Consider the following 19269-nt stretch of genomic DNA (forward strand, 5'->3'; position numbering starts at 1 on the left):
CTACACTTCTCAATTGGCTGAGAAATGCCCCTGTGAAAGATATCCACATTCAAATCCCTGGAACCTATGAATATTGTCCTGGGCAAAGTGAGGGTTCTCTGCAGATAGGATTTAAATTAAGGATTATGGGATGCGGAGATAATCTGGGTGGGCCTCAAATGCAACCACATGTATCCTTTTAAGAGGTGGGCAGAGGGAGATTAGGCAGACACACAAAGAAGGCAAGGTGTCCATGGAGAAAGAGATTAGTGATGCAGCCACAAGCCACGGAATGCTGGCAGCCATCAGATGCTAAAAGAGGCCAGGAAGGGCGCACCCCTGCCAACACCTGGATTTTGGCTCCATGGGAGCAATTTTAGACTTCTGTTCTCCAGAACTGTGATAGAATAAATTTCAGTTGCTTTAAAGGGCCTACTTTGTGATAATTTGTTAATGAAGCTCTAAGAAACAAATCCAAGAACTAGTAAATTCTTTAATTTTTTTTTTTTTTTCCCTGCATCTGCAGCATACGGAAGTTCTCAGGCCAGGGATCAAATCCAAGCGGTAGCTATGACCTATACCACAGCTGCAGTAACACTGGATGCTTAACCCACTATGCCACAGCAGGAACTCCTAAATTCTTAAATATTTAAGTCTGTTTGAGTCTGATATTTTGTTAATTGCTTCCCAAAGCAGTCTACCTGATGTACAGCCCCACTCACGCCCTCCTCCAGTTAAGAGGTAAACAGAAGGGCAAGTCCCCAATGGAAGAAAGAGACCCTCTTGGTCTTTAGCTGGGGGTGGGGCTGGGGTGGAGGCAGCATCAAACAGCTCACAGACTCCAAGCAAGGGCATTATGGGAGTTTATTTACAGACAAGTCACAGCAACTAGGGCCCATACAGGCTCAGGCTGGAAGACTCCAGAACTATATACACAAAGAGGTCCCAGCACCCATCAGCACCAGAGCCATTGCCAGCCAGATCCCTGCCAGAGGGACCAAGAGTCAGGCAGGGTCGAGGGCATGAAAGGCAGAGGCCCCCATCCTTGTCAGATACCAGAGGTCACAGGTTGTGTCCTCCAAGCCAGAGGAAGAAATTACCCTTGGCCCTGAGCTGTGGACACTGAGGAGCACGAGGACAGGGGAGACTCTTTGGAGGTGTCGTCAAGGTGTCCAGCCTGTATCTTTGGTGCCAGACCTCAGAACAGAAGTGCCAGCAGCAGCAGCTTGGGAGGTGGAGACACGGCAGGTACCCTCCAGACCTGTCCAGGAGCCGTGGAGCTGGTGTCCCAGGCCATGCTGCCCATCACACAGGCGGCTCCCCCAGTTTGCTGGTGGCACTCGTGATCCGCTTGTTCTCCCGGAGGTTTCGGAGACGGGCACTGAGGCTGCTGATCTCCTCCACGTAGGCCTGGGGCACCCACCCCTTCTCACCATCTGCCAAGCGGACCCCCTCCAGCCAGCCTAAGGACACAGAGGCCAGAAGCAGCATCAGTGGCATCAAAGGAACACCTACGTCCTGATGCAAGCCTCACTGGCACCCCAGGGCCATAGGGACATCATCTCAGCATCTCCCAGGCTCAGGAAAGAGGATGCCTCTGGCCGACTTGCAGATGAACTTCTGACCTGTTTTTCCTGATATCCTCTGAGAAGGGACTTTCCACTCTCCCCCAAGCAGTTACTCTCAATCCTACATCTTTGCAAGCAGGAAGTTCCTTCTCTTGTCTAACCTGATTCCTGCATGCTGTGGTTGATCAACACTTGCATAACCTTCTCCTGTGAAGTCTTTGCTATCCAATTGCCTCCTGCTCACCAAAGCCCCATCAGGGAGGCCTTCCCCGGAGGCCCCTCTCACCATCACTGGTCCGGGTCCTCACTGCCAGGATGTCGGTCTTCTCCAAGGTCAGCTCATCTGGCTGCAGTGCCTTGTATGTCCTGACACATTGAACCTGGGGGTGGTCTGAGAGCCCAAGGGAGAGTGAAGGAGTCCCCAAGGTAGGATGGGGCAGGGGGAGGCAGGGGGAGGCAGGAGGAGGAAATAAGAGGTGGGAGGGTAGCCACGGCTGCTGCTTTTCCTCTGTCTACACTGACCACTCTTCTCTCTTACCCTAAACACAAGCTCCAGGTGAACCCAGTCCCTGCTGGCTTCCATCACGGCTTCTGTGCCCCAGGCTCTCATCTTCTGGCTCAATTCATTTCACTCCTGACCGCCAGGCCAGTGTCTAACTGCCCCCAGGCAGTCCCCACAAAACAGCAGTGTCCCCTTTATATGGCCTTCATGCTACGCTGGTGCTCCCTCCAGACCATCCTTCTCAACTGGGTTTCAAGCCCTCACTTATAACCCCCAGGGCTTCCCGCTGCCCTTGGAATAAAATCCAAAGTGCCCAACAGCCTACAAAACCCTATACAGTCTGGTGTAGCCCCTTTGCTACCTCCTCCTCCCCTCCTCTTCCCCTCCCAAACACTCTGAGCGCTTGCTCTCCTGCCTCAGGGCCTTTGCACTCGCTGCCCCTACCCCAGGAGTGTTCTTCCTCAGATCTTTTCATGGCCGCCCTTACCCATCCTTCAGGGGCCTTCCCTGAGCACATCTTTGGAGTGGGAAGTCCACCCTCCAGCCCAAACAAGGACTCTGAGCTCAAGCCAGAGGATCAGCTCCAGTCCAGGCCCCCAGCTCCTTCTACTGCACTAGGAGGGCTGGGAGTACCAGGAAAACCACAGGCCTTGGGTCCAGACCAGGTTTGAATTCCAGCTTATTGGCTCTGTGACCTTGGGCAAGTTACCTAACCATACTGGGCCTCGGTTTTCTCAGATGCAAAAAACGAATCTACCCAATAGGGCTGTCATAAGGATTACATAAAATAAATGTATATAAAAGCCCCTCAGGATCCTGGCACATGGAAGGCACCTAATGTTCAGCCCTAATGCTCCTGCTCAAAAACCTTCCACAGGAGTTCCCGTTGTGGCTCAGCGGTTAGCGAACCTGACTAGTGACCATGGGGACGTGGGTTCAAGCCCTGGCCTCCCTCAGTGGATTAATAATGGGGCATTGACATGGGCTGTGGTGTAGGTCGCAGATGGGGCTCGGATCCCACGTTGCTGCAGCTGTGGTGTAGCTGTGAAAGCTGCAGCTCTGATTGGACCCCTAGCCTGGGAACTTCCTGGGCCGCAGGTATGATCCCAAAAGGACAAAAAAAAAAAAAACACTCCAAAATCTTCCACAGCCACCTGGTACCCACCCCATCTGGTGCTCTCTGGTGGGGCTCTGCTCTGGCTCACCAGCCTCATTTCACACCCAGAGAAGCTCCTGGATCAACAGAGCAGATGCTTCCCCCGTCACCACCAGCCCGCGCCCTGGCCCCTCTGGTTCCCGTCTGCTTTGCAACTGATACAAAGCTAGAGACAGACCTGAGCTCCAATCCCAGCTCTGCTGCTTAGTAGCTGAACTTGGACAAGTCACTTTACCCCCTCTCCGCATCTCTGTTTTCTAAAACGTATGAAAAGGGCTTCTGCGGGGATGAACTGGGAAAGGGCCCTGTTGTCTCCGGTGTGCTGCCCGTGCACGTGGAGGCTGGCCTGTCCTATATCAATCCTGCCCATCCTTCAAGCTTTCACAGGGCTGCCCCTGCCCACCCCAGGCCAGTCCATCTCTCTCCTCACAAGCCCCGCTGGCAGTACAGCACCCAGGATTGAAGGAAAGCGGAGAGCAATGAGGTACCCAGGCCGGGCTGGGGGTGGGGCTGGCAGGCTGCTACCTTCCCCCTCGCTGACGACCTCCTCGTCCTCCTGGGGGCTGGAGGGGCACAGGGCTGAGATCCATCGCTGCTTCTCACTTCTAGGGAGAGGGAGGCTGAGCTGTCCCAACAAGCGAAGTGCAGTCTCCCAGGGCCAGAGGGGAGAACTGGGTATGATGTCCAGGCCTGGGACCCAGGTCACGACTTCCCCACCCCAGGGGAAGCCTCGTTCCCAAGCCAGTGCCCCCCACAGCTCTGAGCCCAAGAACAGAAGAGCGGAACAGGCCCAGAACACCCTGGATGCCAGCTCTGCTCATGTCCAGACTTAGGCGGGAAGGGGGGATCCTCTCTCCCCACGCCCAGGCCCACTCACTCTGTCCGGGCCCTCAGCAGGAACTGAGGCTTCATGTGTTGCCCGTGGAGGAGCTGAAGGAGGAACACGTGGCCAGGGATGCCCTGGAGCTTCAGGCTCAGGTCCTTGACCTGCAGCTCTGCCATCTTGGCATGGACAAAGACAGCAAACTTCCCCAGCCTGCAGGGCCAGGGGAGGTGAGGTCAGACTGGCCCCCACCCTCAGGATGAGGTGAGTTCTGATTAGAAGGGAGGAGAAGGGGTCATCTGTCCCTCTAGGACCCTCCTCAGGGAAACATGGCTGGATAGGGCACCTCCTCTCTGGCAGCCAACAAAGTCCTTAAAGGGAACAGGGGGTCCATTCCTGCTGGCTCACAGACAGGTGGAAGGTCATGGAGACCAGTCCCCGGCCCCCAGGCAGGCTTTCCACTCCTCTCTGACCTCTTCCCGGAGCTTCTGTTCCAAAGAGCCAACAGGGCAGCTCCCCTGATGGACTGTTTTGTGTCTGGCTCTCTAACTGGTATGGAAACTAAGCTTTGTCTCAGTTTAGGATATAGCTTAACTGTATTCTGGTGTCCGACACTGCCAGGCCCACTGTCTCGGTCTGGTGAAGCCTTGTGGGAAGGATGGATGGGTGGGTGGGTGGAGGATGTTCCATAGGTTCCTTTACCTCTATCTGTCTAAACAAAACAGTATCTCCCTCTCAACCAGGTCCCTTCACTGTCTCCCATTCCAGTGAAAGATACCACCAAGGTGCCCAAGAGGAAACTTAGTCTCCATTTTTGCCTCTTTCCTCCCTCTCCCCCGACACCCAACCAGCAGCTGTGCCCTATTTGTCTATTTCCTAACTATCCTCAGAATTCACTTATCCCTGGAGTTCCCGTCATGGCTCAGTGGCTAATGAATCCGACTTGGAACCATGAGGTTGAGGGTTCGATCCCTGGCCTCGCTCAGCGGGTTAAGGATCCTGTGTTGCTGTGGCTGTGGTGTAGGCCGGCAGCTACAGCTCCGATTAGACCCCTAGCCTGGGAACCTCCATATGCTGCAGGTGCGGCCCTACAAAAGACAAAGAAAAAAAAAAAAGAAGAAGAATTCACTTATCCTCAAGCTCCCTACCACTTCTGGAGCATTACTCTTATCTGGGCAATTACAAGAGCTTCTGGTCTCTCTCCTTCTAGGCCATTCTCCAGCTGGCTGGGAGTAAAATGTCACTCCTCTGCTTACTCCCCATGCTCCCTACTGCCCTCAGGAAGTCCAACCTCTCCTCCATGACTTTCAGCATCTCAACTTCCCTCCGCTGCCTTTTCCCACTACAAGTCCAGCCACATTAGGATTCATCATCTCCCAAGCATCCTCCGCTTTTACACCCTTCATTGACTTGGCTGTATCTCCCTCCAACTCCTCTACCTGGAAAACTCCTCCTTATCCTTCAAAACCCGACTCAAGTGTCCTTTCCTCTGTGAAGCTTTACTAATTCTCCTCTCACACCCAGAGGTACGACAGTACAGTAAACCTTTCCATCAAAACCCTAAACAGGTGGTTGTCAGGACATATTTTCACTGGTCTGAGAGCACCTGTGAGCAGAGAACAAGTCTCATTCATCTCTATGTCCCCAGCACCCTTTGCAGGGCCCACCCAGTACAGAATGGGAATTCAGTGATGCTTTATTGAATGAATGAATGAGTCAGACACGAACCCTTTCCCTAGCATAAGATGTCCATTCTTCATCCCATCCAGCCTCAAAGTTTGCTTCCTTCAGGAAGTCCTCTCCCCCATCCCAAATTTACAATAATGACAGCTAATACTAAGTGAATGTTCATTATGTGCCAGGCACTGTGCTAAAGTCTTCATATGTTATTATCGCATTGACTCTCCCTACCTGGTAGTCTCTATTTTACTGATGGAAAACAGGATAGTATAGTAGTTAAGAGCCTGGGATCTGGCATCAGACAGACTGGCCTCCTCCTGGTTCCTGCACTCACTAGCTCCATGGTCTTGAGAGTAATGGGGAAGCCTACTTCCCAGAAAGACGTTTAGAAGTTTAAAGGAAACAATCCACGTAGCATGCCTGGCACAGAACAGACACTCAGTTAATGTTGGTTACTGTCATTATGACTCAGGGCAGAGCTGGGACTCGAGGGTTATGCTTTTAATCTCTGCTCCAACTGGTTTAAGCTCAGGGCTGCTTCAAGTCCTCGGCACACAGTCCAGCCCTTGATTCTTAGGTCCAGGAGATGAACTTGCCTTATCTCTGCCTTTCCTAGGGGAGCCTCCAAGGCTCAGGGTGCCCTGGCAGCACAGCCTGGCAGAGCGACTGGTGGGGTGCCCATGGATCAGGAAGGAGGGAGCCCCACTCCAACCTACTCCCCCTGCACCCTGCCCCAACTCACTCCTTCCGCCGGGAGAGCAGCAGGCAGTCATTGAAGAGGTGCAGGTAGACAGCCTTGCTGGACAGCTTCAGCTTGGCTGGGGGCACCGCGGGCAATGGTGCCAGTTCCATCAGCTCCCCGTGCCGAACCAGCCAGCGGGCCTGAGAGATCAACGGGAAGATCTGGGAGGATGGAGGAGGCGAGGGGGAGCACAGGTCAGGCCGGGGGCTGCAGGGCAGAGAGCCTAGGGCAGGGGATGGGGGGGGGGCGTGGACAGTGATGAGGGCCTGCAGCCCCCAGGGAGGGAGGTGACAGGGCTGCCCCATCCCACCAGCTCAGGGCATGCACCTTGCCCTCAAAGTGGATCTTCTTGCTCAGGTGGATGAGCTCCTCTGTCCTCTTCATGGACTGCACGCTGGCGTTGCACTCTTGCACCAGCTGGGGAGGCCACAGGTGGGTCACCAGCAGCCTCCCCAACCCTGGCTCCCAGAGCCCAGCCTCGGGTTCCCACTGGGGAACCAGAGACTCTGAAGGCTGGGGTTCCCTTAGAGGTACCCAAAGGGTCGGGGGGGAGGCCCTTGGGGGCCAGACACCCCCTGTCCTGCCAAGCTTACCTCCTTGAGTGCATTGAAGGCCTTGGTGGCCATGTCTTCGTCTTCAGAGCCCTGTGCTGTCCGCTTCAGGATGTTCTGGAGGGTGAGGTCAGTGCAGTGAAGCAGGCTATGACCTCTCCCAGTGAGCCTGCCCAGCCGTGGGTGCCCAGAAGGGGCCATGGAAGGCACAGTGGCTTCTACCCCACCCAGCCCTCACCACAGCCTGGTGCTCTCTAGGTACCTCCACCAGCATCTTGAGGCGAGTGATCCTCTGGAACGGCAGGATGAGGAAGGAGGTGAGGGGCAGACGTTGGCACACGGGGGACTCCTCCAGGCGGGCCAGGATGCCGGGGAACTTGGGGTTCTCCAGGCTGGAAAATGGGGAGGGTCTGCGATCACAGGTGGCCCTGAACTCCTGGGCTCCATGACTCCAGCCACCCCACTGGCTCTTCAGGTGCCTTCTCAGTACATCCTTCCTGTCCCATAGGGTTGGGTCTAGCCTTCTTCTGGTCACAGAGCCTTTTCAGGTGCCCCTCCCCTCCCAGGCCACCCTTCCTCACTCAGCACCGCCCCCCCCCCAAGCACCCACCGCTGCCTGAGACTCCTCTATCCTCCCCACCCCCCACCCCCCACTTTCAGAGAGCCCAGCCCTACAGCAGGCGCTGGTAGGTGCGCTCCTGATAGGCCTGATTGGTGACATAGGGCAGGTAGACTCGACGGAAGGCAGGGTAGTGGTGCAACACAACATCGCAGACGCTGAAGCGGAGGACATCTGCCTCCAGCCGCTGCTCCAGGTCCTGTAGGAATCTGAAAGGTCAGCAAGGGGTCAGGGCCAGGAGCCAACTGCAGGTTCGGTCCCTGACCCTGGAGAGGCCAGAGCACTCCCTCACCTCTCGCTGGTGCTCTTGACCTCGGGCAGTTTGGAGAACAGCCACTGCTTGTCCTGCGCCCCCAGACACTCACTCAGCTCAGCTGAGCCTAAGAAGTGGCCCACAGCCACGGACAGACTGTGGATGTATGAGGCCTCGGACGTGATCAGCTCAAACTTGGCCTGAGCGAGGGCGGACACAGGGTTGAAAAGGCCGAAACAACCCATCCTGAACCCCCTGGCCTCGCACACCATAAACCCTGGACACCACATCTTTAGACTTAGCAGTACTCTCGTGTCTCCGCCCCTTGTCTAGCCCCACCCCACAATCTGGCGCCTGGGAGGGTTCGGGGGACTCTCCTCCTGCTGCTCCCAATCGTTCAAACCCAGCTGAAGCTCTAGTAAGCAGCCCTATCCCTGACCATCCGCCCATCCCGCTGGACCCTAGTCTTGGCAAAGAGCTGTCCCTCCCATTAGCCCCGCCCTCCCATCAAGCCCCGCCCCTGCCCTAGGCCCCGCCTGGTCCCGCGCACACCTTGCGTTTGGCGCTCTGGATGGCTCCCCTCCGTTTCAGAGACCTCCATCATAGGCCCCAGACAGATTCTGCCCCGCCTCTGTCTCTAGCCGTGCCCTATCCTAGGCCTTGCCCTGTTGGCCCCGCCCCTCCGTCCCGCTTTCCCACTCGCCTTTGGCTCCAGGGCTCCAGGGTCCTCGCTTGCAGCAGGTCCCGCTTTGTCAGGTCCTAGACCCACCTTCCCCATCGACAGTCCCCTTTTTGTGGCCCCACTTTCCCCTTTGCATCCCTTGCCCACCCACTGCAGTTTGCAGTCCCGCTGGCCTAGTACCCCTACGGCCCGGGTCGCCGAAAAGTCCAAGGACCACCTACTGCTGGCCCCACCCCTTCGGGGCCCCAGGGCTGGTAGCCCTGCCGGCCCCGCCCCACTGCGGCTTTGCGCCCACCTCCTGCAGTTTGCAGTCGCGCAGGCTCAGCGTGGCCAGGACGCCACTGCCGCGCACGTCGGGGATGTCTTGCCACAGCGAGAAGGTGGAGCCTCGCGCCGAGCGCTGCGCCCGGAAGGAGCTGCTCGGAGAGAGGTTGGCGCGCGGAGGCCCGGGCCCCTCCTCTGCGCCCTCGGCCTCGTCCCCCGGGCCCTCCTCCTCGCGCTGCTGCCGCCGCAGTTCTCGGGCGCTGGCCACGTCGCTGTATTCCTGGTAGAGGACGGCTGGGCGGGAAGAGGAGCGGGAGAGGGCCGTGGGGCGCCCGGCAGCCGGGCCCGGCTCCTCCCCGGCTCCCCCAAGGGCCCGCCTTACTTAACCAGCCTTTCCGACCTTTCGGATAGCGGGACACAGTGAACTCATTCATTCACTCATTCCACAAACACTGCGTGAGCACCAACTGCATACTAGCTCCTGTGCTGCATACCAAGAGTTCAATTCTTTCCCTCCTACAAGAGCCCTACCTTTCAACTCTCCGAACCCCAGTTTCCCAGCACCCCGAAGTCCCCAGCCCCTTAGTCGGTGACCCCCTCCCACGTACAGTTGAGGAGGAATCGAGACTGGCGCCGCTCACTGGCACTCCCGGAACCCAGAGCCGACTCTTCCTGCGCGCCCAGCCTAGGAAAGGGAGTGTCAGGGCCCTTCTTGTCCAGTACCCTGCCTCAGACTGGGTACTGGGCTGGGAGGTGGTACCTGGGCTCAGGCCAGCTGCCATGGCCCCCACTCGGGTCAACAGGTGCCGGCATCACGGTAGTGTCCAACCTCATTTCTACACTGCGTGACTCCCTTCCAGATGCTTTCCCTGGAGAGGGGGAGAGCTGAGGGAGGGTGGCCCTGACAGTGGCCCTGGGCATGGGGACACCACACTCCAGTTGACCAGCCCCCAGCCTCAAGGTCCAGTGTGTGTGAGTCGTGCCCCACCCCCCATCTGGCTCTTAGACTGCTCTTAGGGCCCAGAGGAGAAGCTGGTACCTTCCCGAGCAGTTCCAGTGCCTGGCCCTGGGGTCACTGCCCGGGCTGCTGAATTCCGCCCCAGGCGCAGGGACGAGTGCAGCCGGGTCATCAGCTCAGAGGCTGAGAAGCGCCTCCTCTCAGGCCCCTCAAGGCCCACTCGGGTGGGCCCAGGTAGCTCCAGCGGCCTCGGCTCCTCTGTGCTCAGGGCCTGCTCTGTCGCCTGGCTAGGCTCCAGGAAGACAGCGTGGGCCTCCGGACTGCCAAGGGCCTCTTCTCGCTGGTACACCCGCATCTTGCGCCCTGCAGAGGGGTAGGAGAGAGAGCACAGGCTGGCATCCACTGGGGTCTCTCCCCACCTCCTCCCTGCCACTGGCCCTGAGCACTGGGGACGGGGACAGGTGCCCAAGAGAGAGGCCAATGGTTTTTGTGTTTTTTTGCTTTTCAGGGACGCACTTGCAGCATATATAAGTTCCCAGGCTAGGGGTCAAATCAGAGCTACAGCTGCTGGCCACAGCCACAGCAACGCAGGATCCCAGCCGCATCTGCAACCTACACCACAGCTCATGGCATTGCCAGATCCTTAACCTGTTGAGTGAGGCCAGGGATGGAACCCACATCCTCATGGATACTAGTCAGGTTAATAACCTGCTAAGCCACAATAGGAACTCCTAGAGAAGCCAATGTTTTTGCCAGGATCTTTCCCCAGAGTAAGGGGATCAACAAGAAGGGTAGAGAGAAGGCAAAGTGCCTGACCGCAGTGGGCAGAGGGTCACGGAACCCAGGACAGCCACTCCTTGTGTAACCTCAGGCAAGTACCTCGGCTTCCCTGAGCCCTAGCTCTCTTATCACTAATGTCCTGCCTATTTGGGGGAACTCGGGGGCTTAAGGGTCCTAAAAGAGCCATCCAACCTCTCCCCAGTCCTCTCCACCAAGCCACCCCCCGCCCCAGTGACTCACAGGCTGACTTCTTCTCTGAGCCATGGCTGGCCCGGCGCTGTGGCTGTGGGTGATGGGGACTCCAGGATCCCTCCAGAGCTGGGGTCTGGGCACTAGGGCAGTGTGGCCAGCTGCCAGCCCTGCTGGGCCGCATCCCCCCACTGGTGGAGATCTCGGTGTCTGGGCCTCGTGGGGATGGTGGCCATAGCAGCCCTTGGAGAGGAGCCGGGGTCCCCAGGGACCAGCGGCTGCCAGGTGCCTGCAGCTCCTCTGGAGTGACGGGGAAGAGATCCAGACACACAGGACTGGGGGGCTGCAGAGTGGGCAGCTCCGCAAAGGACAGGCTCTCCTGCTGGCACACTGCTACTGGGTGGTGGGCAGTGCCAGGTGGCCCGGCCAAATGGGACTGGAGGGTAGCAGGTGGCCCACAGTCCATTCCTCCTTTGCTCTGCCACCCACCTGGGCCTGCAGGGGAGAAGGCATCAGAATGAGACACAGGACAGCAGGGCTGGCCAGCAAGTAGGTCCCGGAGTCCTGGACCAACCCTTTTGCACACAAGTATACACACAGCCATACAAGCACTCACACAGCTAATTATATAGTAATAACTAATGCTTACTTGGCACTTACTGAATGACAGGCTAAGTGCTTTACACATATTATTTCATTTAATCCTCACAACAACCCTGAGACGATGCTATTATTAGCCCCATTTTATAGATGAGGAAAGTGAGGCACAGAAAGTGTTATTTGGTAAATGCTGGAGCCAGGATTTAAACCCAGACAGTCTAGCCTCTGAGTTTGTGCTTTTAAACACCTTGCATATTGCCTAATTCTCACTGACATGTGATCAGACACACAGATACACAGGTTGTCACACAAATCCATGCCAGTTCCATGTACATCCACACACATCTTCTCCCAAGTACACAACTGACATGCACACTTTCAGATACACTCAGGCATTTTAAATTCACAGGCTCACACATTCACACACATTTTTTAATACAAGTACATATATCCACTCAGACTTCCACAAACACTTATACACTGGCCCATCAAGTATTTTCATGTCCACTCAAGCTTTCTCACACTCCTGCTCCATTCACACTCAAACACCATGATGCAGATACAAACACACAGGCCCAGAGGCCCTGGCTCTGGTGTTACCCAACCTCCCCTCCCATGCCCAGAGTCGCAGCCTTCAGCACTGTGTGGCGCCCACACCCATGCCAAGCTGGCTGGGAGGGTCACAGACTGGCAGGCGGGCCACCACCCCCATCAGCCTGGATCCTCCCAGGAGAAGGGCAGGGACGTGCCCCAGCCCTCCAGCTTTGGGTGAGAGAGGGGTTCTTCCCTACCCCAACTCCAGCCCCAGGATCGGGCCAGGCTGAGCAGGTCCTCTTCTCTGAGCAGGAAGTCATCCTGCCGGCGGAGGCTCCCAGAGCCTCAGGACCAGCCTAATGACCTGGAGCCCTCACCCCCAGCCCTCGCCCCCTGGCCCTTCCCTCCTCCAGCCCCTCACCTCTCCAGCCGAGGCCCGCTGCTGATGTCTTTCGGCTGCTCCGCCAGGGGAAGCCCTGTCTCTGCCCAGCTGGCTGGGGGAGATCCCACCCAGACAAAGAGTTTGATTCATCAAACCCTGTGGTGAGGCAAGCTGGTAGGGAGGGAGGGAACAAGCAGCGGGCTGGGCGGGGGCCTACCCGAGCCTGGCCTCGCTGTGGGAAGGCTGGGCAGTAAGGACCACCCCCCCCAGAGGCCCCCTTGGGCCAAAGGGGCAGCGCCCAGCCTGGCAGGCCCAGGAGACCCAGGAGGCAGAGCCTGATAGCCTGAGGGATTGAGACCTGGAGAACGGAGACCCTTTAGACAGCAGAAACCATGACCCCAAAACACTCAAAACCAGAAAACCACAGATGCTGAGACATTCAGAGACCCAGCGGTGGAGACAGAGAGACAGAGACACTGAAAATTTCAGACAGACCAGATACTCAGAGACAGATGTGAAGCTCAGAAAAAAACTCGAAGAGACAGATGGGCAAATATTTCATGCCCTGCGGGATTGCCAGTCTCATGGAGAAGCCAACAACAAAAACAGTTACAATCCCGGTTGGCAAGCACCAACTCAGAGGAACTGTCAGAGTAGGGTGCTGGGCTCAGCTGGACCTGGGCATTCCAGGAAGGCTTCCTGGAGGAAGCAGTAGCTAACTGTTCTGCCTGAAATACCCCGGGACCCAGTGCACAGAGATAGGGAGAAAGCATTGGTGTGAGGGAAACACTGACACTGTCAGGGACACAGGGAGAGAGGGAAGGAGGGGAGGACCCAGCGGGGGACAGCTGGAGCTGTGACTGGGCTCTCTGTTCAGCTCCTCACCCTGCTTCTTCCTGCTTTCTTCATCTCCTGCCTAGAGTGGAGACGGGATGGTTCCTCCCTCTTTCCTGGTCTGATAAATAGGATAGCCATGCTCCAAAATGCTAATACAAAAATTAATAGTAATGCTTATCAAGCACACAGCCCCAGTACACAGTGGAAGCTTTGCAGGTGATAGTCATTCTTTTTTTTCTTTGGTGATAGTCATTCTTTTTTTTCTTCTTTCTTTTTTTTTTTTTGCTTTTTAGGGCCTCACCCAAAGCATGTGAAAGTTCCCAGGCTAGGGGTCAAATCAGAGCCCTAGCCACCAGCCTACACCACAGGGACAGCAACTCGGGATCTGACCCCAAGTCTGTGATCTTACACTGCATCTTTATTTAACTCACTGAGCGAGGCCAGGAATTGAACCCACATCCTCATGGATCCTAGTCAGGCTCTTAACCCACTGAGCCACAACAGAAACTCCTGACAGTCATTCTTTGAAGTACTATCAGTCTTGCTCTAGTCAGAGGATGGCTTGGGCCCTGACCACATGGGTAGGAAAACTGAGATAGTGAAGGTGAGACACATCCTATTTAATAGGAGCATGTGGCAGGAGACACAGGAGGGCCACCGCCACCAGACAGGTCTCTTTCTGCTGGAATCAGCAGGCCTTAACACAGAAATCCCACTTGCTTCTGTGGGTACCCACATGCAGGAATACATACATGCCTCAGACCCCTCCTGCTATGGGCAATTCTCTCCACTTGGGCTCTGGAAGCCCCTGGAGGGCAGAGAGGAACCCTCCCAGCCTTGTCAGCTGCAGGGATAAATGAGAAAACCAGGGAACAACTTGGAGCAGGAGCACCTCCTATTAAACCCTCAGAGGAGAAGGCCGGGTCAACAGAGGGGGGCATGTAAGGCTTCCTGGGGTGGGGAGGGGGTTGACAAGGCTGGAGGCAGGTCCCTAGGGAGGAAGTCAGGAGTGGCTCAGCCTCCACCTCTGTCCAGGCCAAGGGGCAATGGGAATGACCCATCCAACTGGGATGCCAGCCCTGAGGTTGTGCCAAACTCAGTGCCAGGGCCCAGGAAAGGGCAAAGCTATATTCATTGTGTTTACGGCTTATCTCTGCTAGGAAAAAACAAAAACCTCAGGAAGAGACTGGCCCAGGTAACAGGGACATTACCTGCCCAAGAAATGATCACAAGATCCTCTACTGTCCACCAGACAAGGGTCGTTCTGGAGCCCACAGAGGAAAACCCCTGCCAATGTTCAAGGCCCTGTGTTGACCCTGACCAGCAGTGTGGTCTTAGGCCAATCATAGCCTGGGCCTGAGTGTCTCCATCTGTAGAGTAGCCCTTAGGGCCCCTCCCAGCTCCCCATCTAGGAAACCTGTGTCACCATGAGTGTCTCTGCGGGCTGAGAAGGATGGGCAGGGCCCAGGAGAGTCCCATCCAGGAGGCACTGCTAATTGCAGGGACCACGGGCCTCCGTGGCAAGGCTGGCAGAGGGTCCCTGGATACTACCGCAGTCTGGGGAGAGCGCCTCTGGCCTCCTGCGCCCAGCTTTTCCCTGCTCCCTCCCTGGTGCCCCTTGCCCTGCCGCCCACTGCCGGAGGGGTACGGCCCTGTCAGGGCTCATCTTCTCCTTAAGAGAGGAGGCCCAGTGGGAGGCCATGGCTGGAAAGGGGATCCAGGCCCAGCCAGCTGCGGAGCCCCCTTGGCCGTAAGTGGGGGCCTGGAGCAGAGACCAGGCAGGCAGCACAAAGGACTCACTCGGGAAGACTGGTGGGAGGAGGATGGGGTTGCTGGCAACCAGGTGGGGCCCTACCTCAGCCAGGGAGCTCCGTCCAGCTTCCAGCACGGTCCAGGGCTCCAGGCCACCCTGGGGGCTCTGGGCTTGCAGCCAGGTCCTCAGGGGGCGATGTCAGCATGGCCCCTGAGCCAGGCGATGCAAGCTCCTGGGTATTGTGTGGGGCAGGGAGGGGGGAGGCGAGGGCGGAGGGAACCTCGCAGGCGGGCAGGCGGCTGTCTCAACGTGCCTGCTCCCCGCCCCCCTTCCCCAGAACCGGTTAGTCCAGTCTGAGGTACAAGAGGGGGGCTGGAACAATGGCAGTCCTATGCCATTGAGAGGCTCTGAAGGACCCCAGACCAACATCCTAAAAATGAGGGAGGCACTGCTTTTCCTCCCAGGGAAGAGGTCACCCCTCTTCTGGGGCCTTCCAAATGTACTCAGCGGGGTTCTTGGGGCTGCTGAGCATCCTGGGAGCTTTGCAGAGAAACTTCCAAGCTCTGAACTCTGGACTTCTTAGGGACCCTGAGAACTCTGCAGTGTGCTGACCTTCTCTGAGCCAGCTACAGCATCTCTCATCTCTATGGCTGGGAGATGGAAATAGCGATGCAGCACAGCTGGCACTATCCTGGCCATCTGTCCAGCATCACAGCTCCTTATGTGCCTGTAATGACCCACTTCACTATCTCCAACACCCTCCTGCACCAGACCTCCCAGACTCTAGTCCACACTGACTGAGTGAGCCCTCAAAAAACCAATTCAAGGAGTTCGCCTGGCGGCACAGCAGAAAGGAATCCGACTAGGAACCACGAGGTTGCAGGTTAGATCCCTGACCTCAGTCAGCGGGTTAAGGATCTGGCATTGCCATGAGCTGTGGTGTAGGTCTCAGATGCAGCTGGGATCCCATGTTGCTATGGCTGTGGGTGTGGCCAGCAGCTGTAGCTCCAACTCAACCCCTAGCCTGGGAACTTCTATATGCTTCAAGTGCGTCCCTGAAAAGAAAAGAAAACAAAACAAAATAAAAACATTGGCCTCTCTCTTGGGCACCTGAGGTCAGATCCCAGGTTGCTGTGGCTGTGCCATAGGCTGGCAGCTGTAGCTCTGATTAGACCCTAGCCTGGGAACCACCATATGCCACAGGTGTGGCCCTAAAAAGCAAAACAACAACAACAAACAAACAAACAATTCAAGTAGCCCAAGTAGAACCTGCCTCCATTAAGGAACGCTTACTCTGTGCCTGGCAAGCAATCTTTGCAAGCCTGAGAAAGGGTAAGCTGCTTTCTCCTTAATACCACCTGGTTTTTGTGTGTTTGTTTGGCTTTTGTTTTGAGGTTTTTTTTGGTGGGTTTTTTTTTAGCATTTGCCAGGTACTTAATGTGAATATGTATACAAGTACACAAATACTAATACTCATGTCGCTAATAACATGAGTGCATCCAGTATGTGCCAGGTACTGTTCTAAGCACTTCACACTTTTTTTTTTTTTTTCCATTCCTGAAGCAGTTCTTGGGCCAGGTGCCAAACCAAGCCACAGCAGTTTCAACACCAGATCCTTAACCCGCTGCTCCACAATGAGACCTTAAGTGGAGTTCCCATTGTGGCTCAGGGAAAACAATCCAACTGGTATCTGTGAGGACGCAGGTTCGATCCCTGGGCCTCACTCAGTGGGTTAAGGATCTGGCATTGCCGTGAGCTGTGGTGTAGGTCACAGATGCAGCTGGGATCCCACGTTGCTGTGGCTGTGGCATAGGCCGGCAGTTGTAGCTTGGATTCAGCCCCTAGCCTGGGAACTTCCATATGCTTCGGGTGAGGCCCTAAAAAGCAGAAAGGAAGAAAAAAAGGAAGAAAGGAAGAAAGAAAGGGAGAGAGAGAAAAGAACTCCACTTCACACCTATTTATTCTTTTTTTTTTTTTTTGTCTTTTTGCCATTTCTTGGGCCGCTCCTGCTGCATATGGAGGTTCCCAGGCTAGGGGTCTAATCGGAGCTGTAGTCGCTGGCCTACACCAGAGCCACAGCAACACAGGACCCGAGCTGTGTCTGCGACCTACACCACAGTTCACGGCAATGCCGGATCGTTAACCCACTGAGCAAGGCCAGGGATCGAACCTGCAACCTCATGGTTCCTAGTCGGATTTGTTAACCACTGCGCCACGACGGGAACTCCCCCTATTTATTCATTTACTCTCCACCGCACAACCCTCTGGGATAGCCACTATTTCTGCTCCCACATCAGATGAGGACAGGTTAAATACACTATTCCATTTAAATCTCTCATCAGCTCTATAAAGTCCCTGTCGTACAGGTGATGAAACTGAACTTGTCCAAGGTCACACAGCAAATAAAAGTCAGAACTAATCTTCAGACCCAGGTGTGACTCCACCACTAATCTGTGCCCTTAACTATTGCCCAGTACTGCCTGCCCAGGCTTTGGGGAGGATCTAGTGAAAAGTGTGTGAAAGTCCATTGGGAGGTGTCTCAGCTGACCTAACTAAATTCTTTTATTATTCACACACCGCAGGCCTTGAGGAGCATATAGGAGCGTGAGCTCTCCCTTACCCACTGGTGACCATTCGGTTCAGAGCAGTCAGGTCCCCTCCCTCCTTCACATCTACCTTGGCCCCCCCCAGAGCATCATCCCACAATGAGAGGACATTGCACAGAGTGGGTGGGGAACCAGGTGTCCACGGAGAAGCGGCATGCTGGGGCACAAAGAGGTTTATTGTCAGCATTGCACACAGGGCAGGAGACCGGGGAACGTGGAGAGGGAGGCAATTCAAGACTAGGGGTTTTCAGAGAACCCTAGTCCCCCCATCCCAGCTCCAGGGCCAACCTCGGCACCGCTGGCCAAGGTACTGCCCAGACCCCTAGCTGGAAGCAGAGGACCCCAGTGGAGGAAGCATCCTGGGGGAGCTAGGGTCCTGAAAGGGCAATCTCACCTCACTCGCCCCTGCGTCCTGGGCTCCAGGGACAGAGACCCTGCTGCAGTGAACAGAAAGCACGGCTAGGTGAGTCTGAGCAGGAGGCCCTCCGGAGCTGAAATGACTTGGGTGGAAATAATGTGAAAGAAGGGGCGTGGCGTAGGCGGGGCCGTATGGAAATTAAAGGGTACGCAGCCCATCCTCCCTCTGAGCGAGGTCAAGCAAGAGGGCGGGACAAGAAAACTGAGCTTAGGCCTGGGAGCCGGCAAAGGGGCGTAGTCAGAGGGGGTGGGGCCAGAGGCCGCAGGCAGTGCCGACCGAAAGCAGCGCCTCCTGGTCGTCCGCCAGCGCCTGCTAGACCAGGGAGCGCTCGCAGTTTATCTTGGTGGCCAGGGCGGTTGGCACGTCGGGCAGGAGCCGGGCGGTGAGCCGAAGGAAGAACACCACATGCTGGGGAGAAGGGGGGCTCCAAAGAGAGTGATTGCTTTAGCAATCTTAATTTGCCGAGCGCTAAGTGCAAGGCACCATTCTGAGGGTTTCCAGATATTCATTCTTTTAATCATCACAACTCTAGGAGGTAAGTAAATTACTTCTTCTGTTTTACCTGTGAAGAAATCGAAGTATAAAGAGGTTATTTGCCCAAAGGCAGAGAGGTATAATACGAACCCCTTAATATTAGGGACCTTGTTAGAGCTAGAGAAAGAGGATCTTGAGCAAAGGTTGAAGGAGCAAGCTTGCTCCCCTTCCTCCAGGACTGTTGCCAAGGGATAATAATAGTAGTCGTGATATTAATTCACTGAGCACCAACTTGGCTGTGCAAGGGCTTGCCACTGAATCTTCATAGCGACTCTAAGTAGATCTTATTCCGTAATATACCCTTTCTACAGCTAGTTGGCTGTACAGCCTGAACTCGAACCCAGGTCTGTCCATTGCGCGAATGACTGAGCCTGCCTCGAAGGCAATGATGCAGCCAGACACACAACCATCAGCTTCCAGAAGAAGAGAGTGAGATTACCCTGCACATCGCAAAAGGCCTTGAACCTCGGGTCTGCAACTGGCACTCCCACCCCTCCCCGCCCTAGAGCCGGGAACTTCCGGGTTGGCAGTACACTCTGCCCTCTAATCTGCCCCTCCAGACTCAGCTTCCCACCCTCCCAGTTAGGCCCCCCTCCCCAGGTTCATCACCCCGCCTCCAGATTCAGCATCCCTGTCCCAGGCTGCAAGCCCAGGATCCCTCTCCTCAGGCGGGCCCCCGCCCTGCCCCAGCTGGTTCTCCCACCTTCAGGGCATGTGATTGCCCTGGGCAAGGTAAGCTGGAGGTGCGAGAGCCAGCCTGAAGTTGGCTGTGGTGTTCATACTGGTACAGGAGACTTGGCAGCACATCCGAGGTGAAGGCAAAGAGAAAAGCCTGCAGGGGGCTGCAGGGGGGAAGGTC

At 56.0% G+C, this 19269-nt stretch overlaps 1 protein-coding gene across 5 annotated transcripts; it reads right to left on the bottom strand.

Annotated features, from left to right (window-relative positions):
- Positions 1-826: 826 nt before the first annotated feature.
- ARHGEF19 (Rho guanine nucleotide exchange factor 19) lies at positions 827-17958 on the bottom strand. Of its 5 annotated transcripts, none has more exons than XM_047792052.1 (16): positions 17853-17958; positions 10798-11241; positions 9859-10140; positions 9580-9688; positions 9428-9504; positions 8851-9113; positions 7913-8073; positions 7677-7829; positions 7264-7393; positions 7044-7118; positions 6778-6867; positions 6451-6611; positions 4083-4241; positions 3731-3810; positions 1834-1938; positions 827-1442 (listed from the first exon to the last, which is right to left on the bottom strand). In XM_047792052.1, exons 2-16 carry the CDS (start codon positions 11210-11212, stop codon positions 1285-1287), a joined length of 2418 nt encoding a protein of 805 aa, XP_047648008.1. In that variant the 5' UTR covers positions 11213-11241; positions 17853-17958; the 3' UTR covers positions 827-1284. The 5 variants fall into 5 exon arrangements, 4 of the variants coding, with proteins under 4 accessions (XP_047648008.1, XP_047648009.1, XP_047648005.1 ...); XM_047792053.1 differs by lacking the exon at positions 17853-17958 and adding an exon at positions 14955-15129 and having other exon boundaries at positions 6451-6590; XM_047792049.1 differs by lacking the exon at positions 17853-17958 and adding an exon at positions 14955-15128.
- Positions 17959-19269: the final 1311 nt, after the last annotated feature.

Source organism: Phacochoerus africanus, chromosome 8, assembly GCF_016906955.1.
Source record: "Phacochoerus africanus isolate WHEZ1 chromosome 8, ROS_Pafr_v1, whole genome shotgun sequence".
Taxonomy (NCBI): domain Eukaryota; kingdom Metazoa; phylum Chordata; class Mammalia; order Artiodactyla; family Suidae; genus Phacochoerus; species Phacochoerus africanus.

Excerpts from the sequence above, each read along its gene's own strand:
- ARHGEF19 (XM_047792052.1), bottom strand. The coding sequence starts at position 11,212 with ATGGACTGTGGGCCACCTGCTACCCTCCAGTCCCATTTGGCCGGGCCA. Across the intron at positions 10,141-10,797 it reads CTCAGAGAAGAAGTCAGCCT|GGCGCAAGATGCGGGTGTAC; the intron begins GTGAGTCACTGG and ends ACCCCTCTGCAG. Across the intron at positions 6,868-7,043 it reads CCTTCAATGCACTCAAGGAG|CTGGTGCAAGAGTGCAACGC; the intron begins GTAAGCTTGGCA and ends TGGCCTCCCCAG.